We start from the raw sequence: 13,293 nt of genomic DNA, 5'->3' as shown, positions 1-13,293 counted from the left end.
CAGATATTCACCTTGTTTTTGTCTACAAGAGTAGACTATACTGGAGTGAAGCCTAATTGCTTGAGCTGTATGTTGGGTGCCTTTGCAAAGAGTAGGCTAAGCCTGTTGAAACAGCTTTCCTTTCCAGATTCTTTTTCAGTCTCACTCCACTCTCCTTCTCGTTTATAGTTTTATTTTACTGAATTTAATACCTATCCCACCTTTGTAAGACTTGTTGCCAAAAAATCAAGGTTAATGGAAGGAAAATGTATGTGTGTGTTAAATATGTTTTTATTTATTTTTATTTTTTTGCACGTCTGTGAGTGTGCCTCCTGCCAATGGGCATCATTACGCAGCTAAAGGTTTTTGTACCTCTGAGACCTTGCCTGTAGTAAACTTGCTATCATTAACGAGTGTTAATGATGCTGGCCTTTGTAATCACTGTGTACGTATGAATATTTTGTTCTTGTGCATTTTTTCTCTGTTAGATGGCGAAAAAACGCTTCTCTAAGTTGGAGGTGATGTTAATGGTGATGTTTACGATTATGAGTGTTATATCAATCGCATTCATAGTTCTTTTTGCCACGGGACAATCTGGTGTGAAAGAAGGTAGGTGGACCACAGAGAAATACACATCTAAGTTTTAAGCAACATAAAATCACTTCCTCCTTTACTTTTCTTTTGCTCACATGATTATCATTTCTAAACCAGAGAATAATCTGCACACTAATGTCAGTTTGTAAAATTACAAGGTTTACCCTTTATAATTGTGACTTAGTTGTATTGTTCTTTTCTCAGAAATTACAGATACATTTGTGCCAACATGTCCCAGCATGCCTCTGGGTGAGAGAGTAGATTGCTTCCCTGATTCTGGAGCATCACAGGTAAACTAATTTCCTAAAGTGTAAAGTGTGTGTATGGGGATTTTGTTTATTTATTAATTTATGAATAATTAAATAAATAAATATTATTTACACAATTTAAGCATTTGCTATTGTGACAAAAATCACTTCTAATAGTAACAGTAATGACACTACAAATAATTATATTGGCAACAATACTCTTAACAGGAGATATGTCAGGAACGTGGCTGTTGTTGGAGTCCACGGGATGAGAGTAATGTTCCCTGGTGTTTCTTCCCAACCAACTATGGATATACTGTGGAATCACAGGAGACACCAAATTCTTATGGTAAAACCTTAAACCCCCTCTGTATTCTTTAATTCAGAGTCATGTGCTCACTAACTGATAAAAATATGCACATAAATAGAAAGAAGTCTGTATGTGCTTGGACTCAGTAGAATATTCAAAAACAGTCATGAATATATATATATAAGCCCAGCCTGAGATTTGTATGTGTTGGGAATTGAACCAACACATAAAAATGAAAGCATTCCTTTTTTTTATCCATATCTAATTTAAAATGTAATACCATTTGGCAAAGGTATTGCTTAAGGATACTATGCAAATTAGTACAACAGAGCCAACTAAGTACTCTGTAACCTTTTATCATGGAGGTAAAAGAAGTTGGCAATACATATTGTTTAAATAAAGTCCAGTCTAAGTTCACCTGAAGATTTTAATGTGGTGCTACACCTGAATTGAACGACTGACCCTGACGAATGTTTGCTCACACAGTTTCTCTTTATAATAAAATATAACAAAACTGAATTGTTGTTTTGTTTTCATTTTTTAAACTTATGTTTCTTATGTAACTGATTTCTACATTATGTAAATATATTGTATTATGTGGATGATATATTAAACTTCTTGCCATCTTACTGTCATCTGTTTATTTTTGCAGCTATAAAGGCAAAACTGACAAGAATGGAATCTCCACCTCTATTTGGTCAACACATAAAGGAACTGGCAATTGACGCAGAAATGCAGACAAAGAATCGACTCAGATTTAAGGTGAACATTGACACCATTCTGGGTTTATATTCTTGTATGCATGTTTGCAGGGCCAGATTTTACAGCAAAGTAATAAATTATGAGATACACTATTCATTTCAGAAGCAGTTTAATCAAAGTATCTTTAATATAAAAGATCGTGGCTCAAGAGTTGGCAGTTCATCTTGTAATCGGAAGGTTGCCGTTTCGAGCCCCGGCTCGGACAGTCTCGGTCGTTGTGTCCTTGGGCAAGACACTTCACCCGTTGCCTACTGGTGGTGGTCAGAGGGCCCGGTGGCGCCAGTGTCCGGCAGCCTCGCCTCTGTCAGTGCGCCCCAGGGCAGCCGTGGCTACAATGTAGCTTGCCATGACCAGTGTGTGAATGTGTGTGTGAATGGGTGAATGACTGAATGTAGTGTAAAGCGCTTTGGGGTCCTTAGGGACTAAGTACAGCGCTATACAAATACAGGCCATTTACCATTTACCATAAAAGCTGTTGAGAATGAAGAATAGAAATATACACAACTGAGTATTACTGAGACAGCGAGAGTTCTGTCTAACTGCCTAAAATGACTGTTTCCTTTCCCTCAGATTTATGATCCCAACAATAAGAGGTTTGAAGTCCCCCATGAGCACATCCTTAGCCTCAACCCTACACCATCCAGTCCCATCAACAACACACTGCAGATCACACAGAAACCCTTTGGCCTTACTGTACGCAGAGAGGAGAACCAAAACGTTGTGTAAGTGCTCATTGTGTGTATATACCATGTATATTTGCTGTTTCAGATTGGATATACAAAAGATATCAGACTAGTCAAACTGTGTGTATTCATTAAAAAAAACACGATTCACATGAAGGTAATTGTTATTATAATTTCTTATGTACTTTATACATTTTTTTTTATATACTATGGTTGCGCTAGTAAAGAGGGATGAGGGCATTTCTGAGTTAAAGCATGTATAGCAGCAGAGGATTGCGTAGTGTGGAGGAGATTTTCCATAATAATGCTAAGATGCCATAGTACTGAAATTTTAATATAAGATAAATTGACTTATTAAATATTTATTTAGAATTACAAGTATTACTTATCAGAACTGTCCCCTTAAACATTTGACACTGGAAATTCGGAACCACAGGTTATGTGCATCACTTGAAGCAGATGTGTAAGGAAGCCACAAAGGTGGTCTCAGCAGCACACCAACTCGCTGTCATGCAAAACTGGCAGGTGACACCATTCCATGTTACAAGACAGTTTCTCAAACAATAAGTCATTATTTTCGTGTTGATTCAGTGCATGCTTTGTTGGCCCTGTGTGACATTGCAGTGACAAACTCCTCCACAGAACACACAAACACAGATAAATAGAGCAAAACAACAATTGCATACATTAGTGCTAATGGTGTTTTGTACATCATTATTGGCTTTTATGGTGCATGACAAATTTCCCTACTAGGTAAATGTGGATTTATTTACAGGAAAAGTGAAAGCCAAAGCAACCTTTGAAAATGTTTAATTTATAGTAGGGGTGCAAATTGTGTGGATGTCATCGATATAGGTATCACTGCGGCTTATCAGTCTTCCTGGATGTAACGATAATGAAATTTACAACCAGGCGCCAGTCAATGCGCCCTTTGTGCAGTTGTTTGACAAAAAACTAATTATTATTATCATTGGTGGGGAAAGGTTAAAAGGAGGTTTTTATCATTTCATTCAATGTAGGAAAATATATTTATTTTTAATAAATTCCATTGGTATAAAAAATAGCTTGTAGACAGAGGTCCACAATTATTTCATGAAAAAAATAGGATGTCCATTTTTCTGATTCAAACTCTCTACAGTGTACGGGGATTTCTTTGGTTGATTGCAAATGTTCAATACTTAGAATAATCTCTGTGCTCTAAAATACTGATAACGATAGTTTACACTCCTGTAGTTGATCTTTGCTCTTGGCAGAAAGTGGTGAAACAAAAGTTACACTGCCAATAGAGAATTCATATTGCTCAGACATGCCAACACATTTCAAAATGACAAAACATGTACAACAGTCATTTTATCTAATCCTTTGCTTTTAGTGTTTTGTCTTTTATTGGCTTTCTTTCATTGTTGAGTTATGTTTCTATAAGAAAAAAAAGAGTCAGTTAATTATTTTCTTCAACACTCTTTACTTACAAAAAACAAATAATGAAAGACAAAGTTAAAGTCACAGTTACATAAAATGAAAGCTGTTGGTTTGACCTGCTTTTAAAAGTTGCATTTATCTTTCTCAACACTGCACACAACTTTTAGTCACAGGCCTTTAAAATTATTTTCAAGATAAATTTTAAGATAAGCAGATGAAGATTATTTGTGATTTAGCAACCAAACTGATCCTTTTTGGCACTGTGGGTGAAGCATAGCTACAGAGACAACCATTGTGGGATTTTTAAGCACATGGAATGTTTACCAAGATCTAAATTGTTATAATGTAATTATAGTTTGATAAGAATATGAGAATAAGCAGGCCATGAACTGTAAAAAGTCCATAAAATACAGTGATAACAATATTTACATATTTACTTTTAAATCATAAAAATTGCAGGAGGTTACCCCAGGTATTTATTATGGCATTAAATTCCACTGACATCTGTTATTTATTTACTATATAGATAAATGGACAATGTTGCTCATAATCATTCTATTAAGCCTGTGTGCCTGTCATGTGGAAATGATCTTTTTGAACAGAATTAGGGTTAAGATGTTAAATGAAAATAATATCATATATTTACAGCATTTAAAACCTTTACTTGTAATATCTGACAGCTGTTTGAAAGTTCAGCAGGCTTGGTATTTCAGTAACCAGTGTATGTCTTGTTTTGAAGACTACAGAAATGTTACCCAGAGGGCTTATTACAGCTTGATGGGATGGCCTGTCTACTCGCTGTTTTTTTTTTCCTGCAACTCAATTTGTCAAAATGTCTCTGCTCCAGAAGCTCCAGAAGCTAGGTGAGGCTAGACTCTGAGTAGGCAGGACTTGGGAGAGGGTTGGTAGAATTTTAGTTAATGGTTGTCTTGATACAACACATTTTATTTCGCCTGTTTTTGGTTGTGTAGTGAAGGTGTTGTGTGGCCCTTGAGTGGTTAGCTTGTGTTTTGCGGGCCGTTATGAGTTTCATGGCCACTTTTGATATTGCTGGATTTATGGCAAAGCCGTCGCTTGCCCTGCTGGATGTTTGTAGGAAGAGGGATATGCATGAGGTGGCAACATATTACGGGATCAGTGTCTCCACTGGTCTACGCAAAGCGGAGCTGAAGGCCGCTCTGGTGTCTGGGCTGTTGGAGAAGGGGGTGGTTGTAATGCAAGAACCCCCGAGCACACCCAGTCTGGTTGGACTTAGTACCTACAGCGCCTCATGTTCCAGGCCAGGTCGTAGAACCTCCAGTGTCTACACCTGTGGGCCAATGACACTGCCCCATTTTGATCCGCTCTCCACCCAGTCATCGGAGGGTTCTAAGCAGGATGCTAGGCTCAGAGTCCGTCTGGCTCATCTCCAACTGGGAAAGGAGGAGCGTGAGTTCCAGCTGAAAAAGGAGTTAGAGCTTAGGCGTTTGGAGGCGGAGCTGGGTAGCGCTAGGGAGGTCGAGCTGAAGAAGGTGGGGTTGGAGGCGGAGACTAAGGTCAAGCTGCGACAGCTGGAACTCCAGCAGGCCTCCTCCCCTCCTGTAGCGGCCTTGCTGTCACAGACAGAGGTACAGTTTGATGTAGGCAGTAATAGTCATCTGGTCCCTGTGTTTCGTGACACTGAGGTGGAGGTTTACTTTGAATCATTTGAACGGATAGTGACAGCCTTGCGTTGGCCGCGGGATGCGTGGGCCATCCTGCTGCAGTGCAAGCTGGTGGGCAAGGCACAGGAAGTTTGTTCCTCGTTGTCCGCTGAGTGCAGTTTGGATTATGACAAACTGAAAAGTACTATCCTGTTAGCCTACGAACTAGTCCCCGAGGCTTATAGGCAGCGATTTCGGGGGTTGAAAAAGGTGCAGGGTCAATCCTTCCTGGATTTTGCGAGGGAAAAGAGTGTCCTCTTTGACCGATGGTGTATGGCCTGTAAAGCTGCAGACCTAGTTTCGGTATGGGAGTTAATTCTCATTGAGGAATTTAAAAACTGCATGTCCGAGCGGATGGCAGTACATCTGAACGAACAGAAGGTCTCCACGTTGCAGCAGGGCCGCGACACTGGCTGACGAGTTAAGCATGAGCGACGCGGCACCCTAGCGAAGGCTAGCGGTGCTAGTGGTGAGCAAGACACAAGGGGAGAGGTACCTGTGCCTCGTCCCAGGTAAGACCGGAAATGTTTTTACTGTTTTAAATCTGGCCATTTAATAGAGGACTGCGAGGCCTACAGACAGCCAGCCTCAACACCACGTAAGCCAAAAGGGATGGGGCTGTTTAAAATCGCTTCTCCTGTTAACAGGTGGACCTCAAAGCCAGGGGAGGACTAGAGTGTAGTCCAACAGATAGTGGTCCCGTCTAGTTTGCGTCAGCATGTGCTACAATTAGCCCATGATCATTCATGGTCAGGACATTTGGGGGTAACTAAAACGTATGACCGTATTCTGCAGCACTTCTTCTGGCCAGCAATGAAGGCAGATGTTACAAGGTATTGTAATACCTGTCGCTGGGTTTCGGGCAGGTTCACCCGGTAGAGGCAAAAGTCGAGGCTGTCCTCAGCTACCCAGCCCCAGCCACTAGGCGGGAGCTAAAGCGGTTCCTGGGCATGAGTGGATACTATCGCTGTTTTTGTAAGAACTTTGCGGTAGTTGTGGCCCCTTTGACGAAGCTATGTAGCCCCAAAATCCCTTTTGAGTGGTCAGGGGAATGCCAGCATGCATTTGAGTCTGCAAAATCTCTCCTTTGCAGCGCCCCGGTTCTGGCAGCCCCCAACTTCTCTCAGCCTTTCAAACTGGAAGTTGACGCCAGTGCCAACTTGTAAGGTCTAGGTCTAGGTGTGGAAAAGGCCTGCTGCGTGCGTGCGTGCGTGCGTGCGTGCAACTGGGCAGTGGTTTTGCTTAAATGACGGCAGCCTCCATTTCTTGGCCTGCCTGGTTATTCCTAATAGCAGCGTTGCTGTCTTATTCTATTGAAGCCTTATAGTTGTTTTCTTAGTTGAAGCGGTCGCCATCTCTTTGGGTTGGCCTGTCAGATTTGTCATTAAAGCAGCGTTGCTGTCTCTTTCTGTTGTTACTGCTTATATGATTATTGGGTTAATTAATTATAATAAAGATTTATTTTGTGTTAAACACCTCTGCCTGGCATCCTTTTCATTTCAACCCGGATCCAACTGTTACTGTCCCCCTCCCTCTTCGTCTAGCTTTCATGTGGGGACGTAACAGTCTCTGTCTCATTCCCACTCTCTTCTTGCTCCATCTCATGCTCATTTTCTTTATTTTTGTGTCTCACACAAATTCACTCTTATCTGCTCTCCCTTATTCCACATCCCAGTGCATCAGTGTGTCTCTTCACTTCCTACTTAACTTTACTTTTTTTCTGGTTTGACATTCAGGTTTGACACTAGAATGGCTCCAATTGTGTTTGAAGACCAGTACATACAGCTGTCTGCTAAGCTCCCATCCCATAATATTTATGGCCTGGGGGAGCATGTCCATAGGCAATATCGGCATGACACAAACTGGAGAACCTGGCCAATTTTCACAAGAGATGCTTTTCCTAATGGGGTAAACACAGCACACACACACACACACAAACACAAAGAGACATATGTGCTTAAAATAAGGCCTGCTCAAATCAGGCCTGCTTAGTTGTGCGTGTGTGGCATGTTTACATGTGTGTCTTACATGTGCATTTGCCTTCGCAAAAGGCTTATAATTGAATGCCTTGTAAGCTGATTATGCCGTGTAGGCACCCCCTCAGTTTCAGTAAGTCTCCCACATGGTGGTCTCACAAGGCACCAATGCCCTATATTCATTTGTCTCCTCCTTTCTTCTCTACAGGGAACACATAACCTCTATGGACACTATCCCTTTTTCCTCTGTCTGGAAGATAATAGTGGGAAGTCATTTGGGGTGTTTCTCCTGAACAGCAATGCTATGGGTAAAGTTACGCTAACACAAATGCAAGAACACTTGTTGGTACTTGGATAAAAGCAAATACACATGGGTTCGAGCACGCAAACAAATGCACACGTACGCATAAAAAAACATTTGAGCAGCACTGTGTTTAAAAACTACAGAATGTATGTGCACAAGCACTCTCATACATACTGCCAAAAAAGTACAAACATATCGTATGTTTACACTGATACATGTAACATCGGGACAAGAAAATCATCTCTAAATGGTTCAAGGGCATACGAACCGCCAGTTAATCCTCATCCCCCAACACAAAAGGAGCTACTGTTGCATCAATCAAAGAATTGTGCTGACAAATCAAAGAGAATATTTCATGACTGCTTTATTCTGAGAAGGAGATGACTGAAAGCATTAGTGATTCCCACTGACATGTTTCTGTCGCTTATGCTTACAGTTGCTTCATGTAAGTTTTTTTAATATATTGATTTCCATAGAAATTGACGGATACGTCCTCCTTATACAATTGTGTTTAGGTCTAAAGTAATAATTCTCTGAAGAATTAAAACAACAAGAAAGTTGGTTTATCAAAACAGAGGACCGGTGGTACACAATGGTTTACAATCAATTTGGGGTTGTAATTTATTTTTAAACATAATACTGATACTTATACGTTTTGTCTCTGTGTTTTCACCAGATGTGACACTGCAGCCCGCCCCAGCTGTGACCTACAGGACAATTGGAGGGGTGCTTGACTTCTACATTTTCTTTGGTGACACACCAGAACAAGTGGTGCATGAATTCCTCGAGGTGATTTTCTAAATTCAGAAATATGTCTGGCAGGTTTTCTGGTTAATACTGTTGGGTGAAGTGGGTTTTGTGTTGCCTTGACGTGGTAATTACATTAAAAGTATTTCCAATCATGCTATTCAGCTCATTGGCAAGCCTGTCATTCCTGCCTACTGGTCACTGGGATTCCAGCTTTCTCGGTGGAACTATGGCAACCTCAGTATAGTCAAGGAAACAGTGGAGAGGAACCGTGCTGTGGATCTTCCATATGTAAGATTCTGTCTGCTTGGTTTTTATTCCTTATTTGTCTTTCATAACATGCATATTTTAGAAAAACATTTTCTTCAGACTATCTAAAATTGCTGTCAGAGCTACTGCATCTGTGATTTTGTCCTTATGATATTTTGATAACATGTTGAACAACTTTGCTTACATATTTTACCTCCATTATATCACAATATCATGCATTGTATGTAATAAATGTAGGTTCCATTTACATACCACTGTTACTGACCATGTGGCCATGATGAACATTCTGGAAATGGAAAACATGTGACTTGGTGTCACTGACATCACCTAGCCTTTTACTTCTTCCTAGTTCTTTGTTTCTTCCTTAGAAAACATGCATTTTAAAACTCGAGTGTGTGAAATGTAGTGGCAATGCATGGTTTTTATAGAGAGGGAATCCTTTGACTACTACCACAATTGTAAAGCTTTCAGAGGTCGGGGAATGTGGGGAATCAATACTTCACCTTGTGCACCCCTTGTTAAATTTGAAGCACTCATGCACCACTGTGTGGTTCCGGAGGGAAGAGCCTTAACCACTACACTATCTGTGGAGACGTGATACGAAGGTGGAAACAGGAATTCGACAGACAGACACAATGATAGGGATGGCCTTTAACTTACACAGGGTAATCCAGCTTTCTGTCAAATAATGGCGAGTCTGCTGGGCTATATAGGTTCAATCCTGGGATCACTATTTTTCATACGTCACTGAATGTTAGTGGTGATCAAAGATCAATCAATCGACTTCCTTTCATTATCTCATTCACGCTGAACTGAATGCTAAAACTACTCCAGTGCCTATTCCTTTCTGAGACATTTGGTAAATATCAATTCTAGTTGGCATTTTCTTTGGAATGAGCCCTACTGCTTATCTTTGTCGAGCCATGAGAGGTAACTGCTAAGAGTCTTTTCGATACCGAGTCTTTTGCAATGGTGTACATTTTTGTCTTTAATTACTAAGGTAGACTCCTATCCATGTTCTTTATGTGTCCCAATAAAACATTTTAACTCTATCACAACTCAGCAGTGATGGCAACAGTCGAGGATGTCATTTGAACTCTGTTTTATCTAACGCTCAAATGCAAACAAATTTCCAACCCATCTCAATATTTCACTCTTATAATCTCCAATCTCTTTTTTCATATCCAAAGACATTAGGATGCAGCTGCTTTCTCTCCGGCTGTACTCAGGGACATGTTTGATAACCATTAGATAGACCACAGAGGGTATTATCACATTCTCCCTAATATGTCTGGAGCTGATTACCATTAGAGGAAGGATCTGGCAGAGCCTTCCAAACCATCTGCTCCATCGATATGAAGTAGATTTTGGCAGGCAACAGACAGAGAGCAAGCATAAAGTCACACCCTGGCAAAAAAGGAAGACTGTGTTAACATTGCTATTGTCCTCCCAAGGTTTAGCAGCACATTACCAAAGTTGTTTGCACTCACATTAGGTCTCCAAAAGTCCATCAGAGGTCTTTCTGTTAGTAAGACTCTATGCAAATGTTCAATATTTCTTTTGCTAGCTATGTTAAGATGAAAATATACAGTGTGAAAGACACATTTAAGTAATGCTGAAAATGATGATTCTTTTTAGCAGATGTGCCAAAATTAAGCACAAAAAGAAAAAAAAACACGAGTGGGTACATTTAGGAGGCATTATGAGACATTTGGAATCTATTACACTGCAATCCAAGATGCAAATTTAATTTTAATAAATAGAAGCCATGCCAAAAGTTTTGTATTTCAAAAGAAGCTTTGAATATCTAATGCCCATTTCTAAAACTCATTTGAAATTAACTCACAAGGGTCAATGCATATATAAAACTTGGTAAATTAACTTCATATGCTATTAGATTTAGAGCTTTTTTTGAAAGACAACGATTTTGGCTATGCTAGCCTATATAATTTCTGAAGTAAAAAAATGCATGCACATCACATACCAATGCAGCATTTTTCTTTACCCTATGCAGGACATTCAATATACTGACATAGACTACATGGAGGATAAAAAGGATTTCACCTATGACAAGGTGAAGTTTGCAGAACTTCCACAGTTTGCTGAATTCCTCCATGAGAAGGGGCAGAAATATATCCTTATCCTGGTAAGAAATACTTTGCTGTTCACAAAATAATTTGTGTAATGGACATGTTAACAAATATTACTACATGAACTTATTCTTGTATTACAAGCAATTTTGTGATATGAGTTCTGTATAAAATGTGTGATGATACAATAATACAGTACACAGTAACATCTTTGTAACATCAGATACAACAAATAACAATTGAAACTCATGCCAATGGTGCTGTGTAATTTTTATGTATTTACTGATTTGTTTTCAACTTATATTATTATGACAGGATCCAGCAATAGCCACTAGTAAGAGGGTTGGGGATGCTCTGTATGAGTCCTATGACCGTGGAACTGCGAAAAATGCTTGGGTCACTGAATCAGATGGAGTGACTCCTCTAATAGGAGAGGTGAGCCACATTTGTGCACAAACCTAATTTAAATAATTACATGCACACAACAAACAAGAGGAAACTCACTTAAAAAGAAAATTACTTAATTAACTTTGAAACTTCAGCTGTGCTTTCAATCAAACTTAAACACAGGAATGAATGGGAACTATTTTCAAACAGTTTAGAGTCCGCTACTTTTAAGGCTTATGAAATTAGAGGTTATATATTAGCATATTCTTTCAGTTATCAAATTTGGCTTTTTAAGATAAAGCCTTTCAAACCTTTTAGCTGCTTAACCCAAAACATAAAAAAGCATAACAGATTTTGATCAAATCAGACAGTCAAACAGTTTGACTGGCATCCAAATGACTCATCATGGTCTGTTATTTATTTAACCTTGGGGGACTCATAAAGGGTTAACTAATAATAAAATTAACAAAACTATGTGAACTATAACTATATAAACTTTTATTTTACTATATAAACTTTTATGAACAATTTAAAACAGTTGTAAAAAATAAAGGACTTTATGCAGCCATGTGAAAAACTAAATATAAGCATCAGTAGATATACCAGTAGGGTTGTGTGTGGTATGGTTCCCACTATATAGATTCAGTCTGGTTTAATTCCTGAAAGGCACGCAATGATGCAAAATAATCGATACCCCCCTCTAGAGGTAATGAATCTTTTTTGAAAATGTAAGCAGTACAAATATCTTTACTTCATCTACAGTTTGTACCTCTGTTGACTAGTAGCTCCTTCCTGCTACTTATCCTCTTAATTTCTATTGAAGCAATAATAGCACACATAGCTCTTTACAGGACTGCTTATATTACTGACACAATCAGCTGATATTTGATGCAAGGTCACAGGTTTGTTCTCATGGAAAATAATTTTCCATAGAACAATCATAGAACATAAATATATTCATTGAGAGATCTTTTTCCCCGTTGAGAACATTTTTTAAAAAAGAGAGTGGAAGTGCAGAGTAAAATGTCTTGCTCAATACTTTCTTTAGTGTTGCTTTTGATTATGCACACAGCGAGACCCTGCCCCACTGTTAATAGTTTTTCCATCCTGTTTATAACAGGTCAAACATATGCATTGATTCTGCATTAGTGCTTAATCTTAAAAAGTTCTGCATCACCACATCACACATTAGCCATGGGTCTGTGCGTGTGTGTGTGTGTGTAGGCCTGTGTGTGAATGTGTAATGGCGAGAAATACAGAGAAAGGTAGAAAGAAAAGACCCATAGTCCCCGCGTTCATTTATATGCATCCAGCTGTGTGGGTTAAAAAAAACTTTTTTGTAATTTGTGGTTTGTTTCTGCACACAAGTGTGGCCATACTTGTGTGCAGTTTATTTACATATGCAGTTCTATGTATTCTCATTGTGAACATTCAAGTGTCTCTGCCAACAACCTCTGCTGTTGCTGCCTCTGTAATCAGGTAGGCACTGAAACAGACCTGGTATATATTCTGCTTTTAAAATAGATAATAATTGCTGAGAAATATGTAGATAAAAGCTTTTCCTGGCACCCATGTTGGAGTGCCTGAGTAAAATCATAGCAGGACCTCATTCAAACAGGTGGACATTTCTGTTCATACCACAAAAGTAAAGCTAGATGAGAGTTAAAATAAAGGGCAGTGGGGAGAGCTAAAAGAAACCTATGTGGATTTAAAGGAAGGTTTAACTGTTGACAGAAACATGCACAGAGAAAGGGATATGTGCAGACAGTCAGAGAAACACAAATAATGGATTAGATGAAAATGTAAAGGGAAACAGACTGGCTGTCTTACTGTGGCATGGTG

The 13,293-nt window shown here is 39.2% G+C and overlaps 1 protein-coding gene across 1 annotated transcript in view; it reads left to right on the top strand.

Moving 5' to 3' along the window:
* The first annotated feature begins 467 nt into the window (after positions 1-467).
* Positions 468-13,293, top strand: part of si (sucrase-isomaltase) — a 59,805-nt gene continuing 46,979 nt past the window's right edge. Inside the window, exons 1-11 of the mRNA XM_026192202.1 lie at positions 468-588; positions 778-863; positions 1,050-1,170; positions 1,784-1,893; positions 2,464-2,615; positions 7,414-7,585; positions 7,862-7,961; positions 8,634-8,746; positions 8,870-8,995; positions 10,989-11,120; positions 11,380-11,499. Of these exons, the coding sequence (XP_026047987.1) occupies positions 468-588; positions 778-863; positions 1,050-1,170; positions 1,784-1,893; positions 2,464-2,615; positions 7,414-7,585; positions 7,862-7,961; positions 8,634-8,746; positions 8,870-8,995; positions 10,989-11,120; positions 11,380-11,499 (1,353 nt within the window). The remainder of the gene's footprint in view (positions 589-777; positions 864-1,049; positions 1,171-1,783; positions 1,894-2,463; positions 2,616-7,413; positions 7,586-7,861; positions 7,962-8,633; positions 8,747-8,869; positions 8,996-10,988; positions 11,121-11,379; positions 11,500-13,293) is intronic.

This window comes from Astatotilapia calliptera, chromosome 14 (genome assembly GCF_900246225.1).
Source record: "Astatotilapia calliptera chromosome 14, fAstCal1.2, whole genome shotgun sequence".
Classification (NCBI taxonomy): domain Eukaryota; kingdom Metazoa; phylum Chordata; class Actinopteri; order Cichliformes; family Cichlidae; genus Astatotilapia; species Astatotilapia calliptera.
Note: the sequence above shows the minus strand (reverse complement) of the source record. Positions and strands in the feature narration are given on the sequence as shown.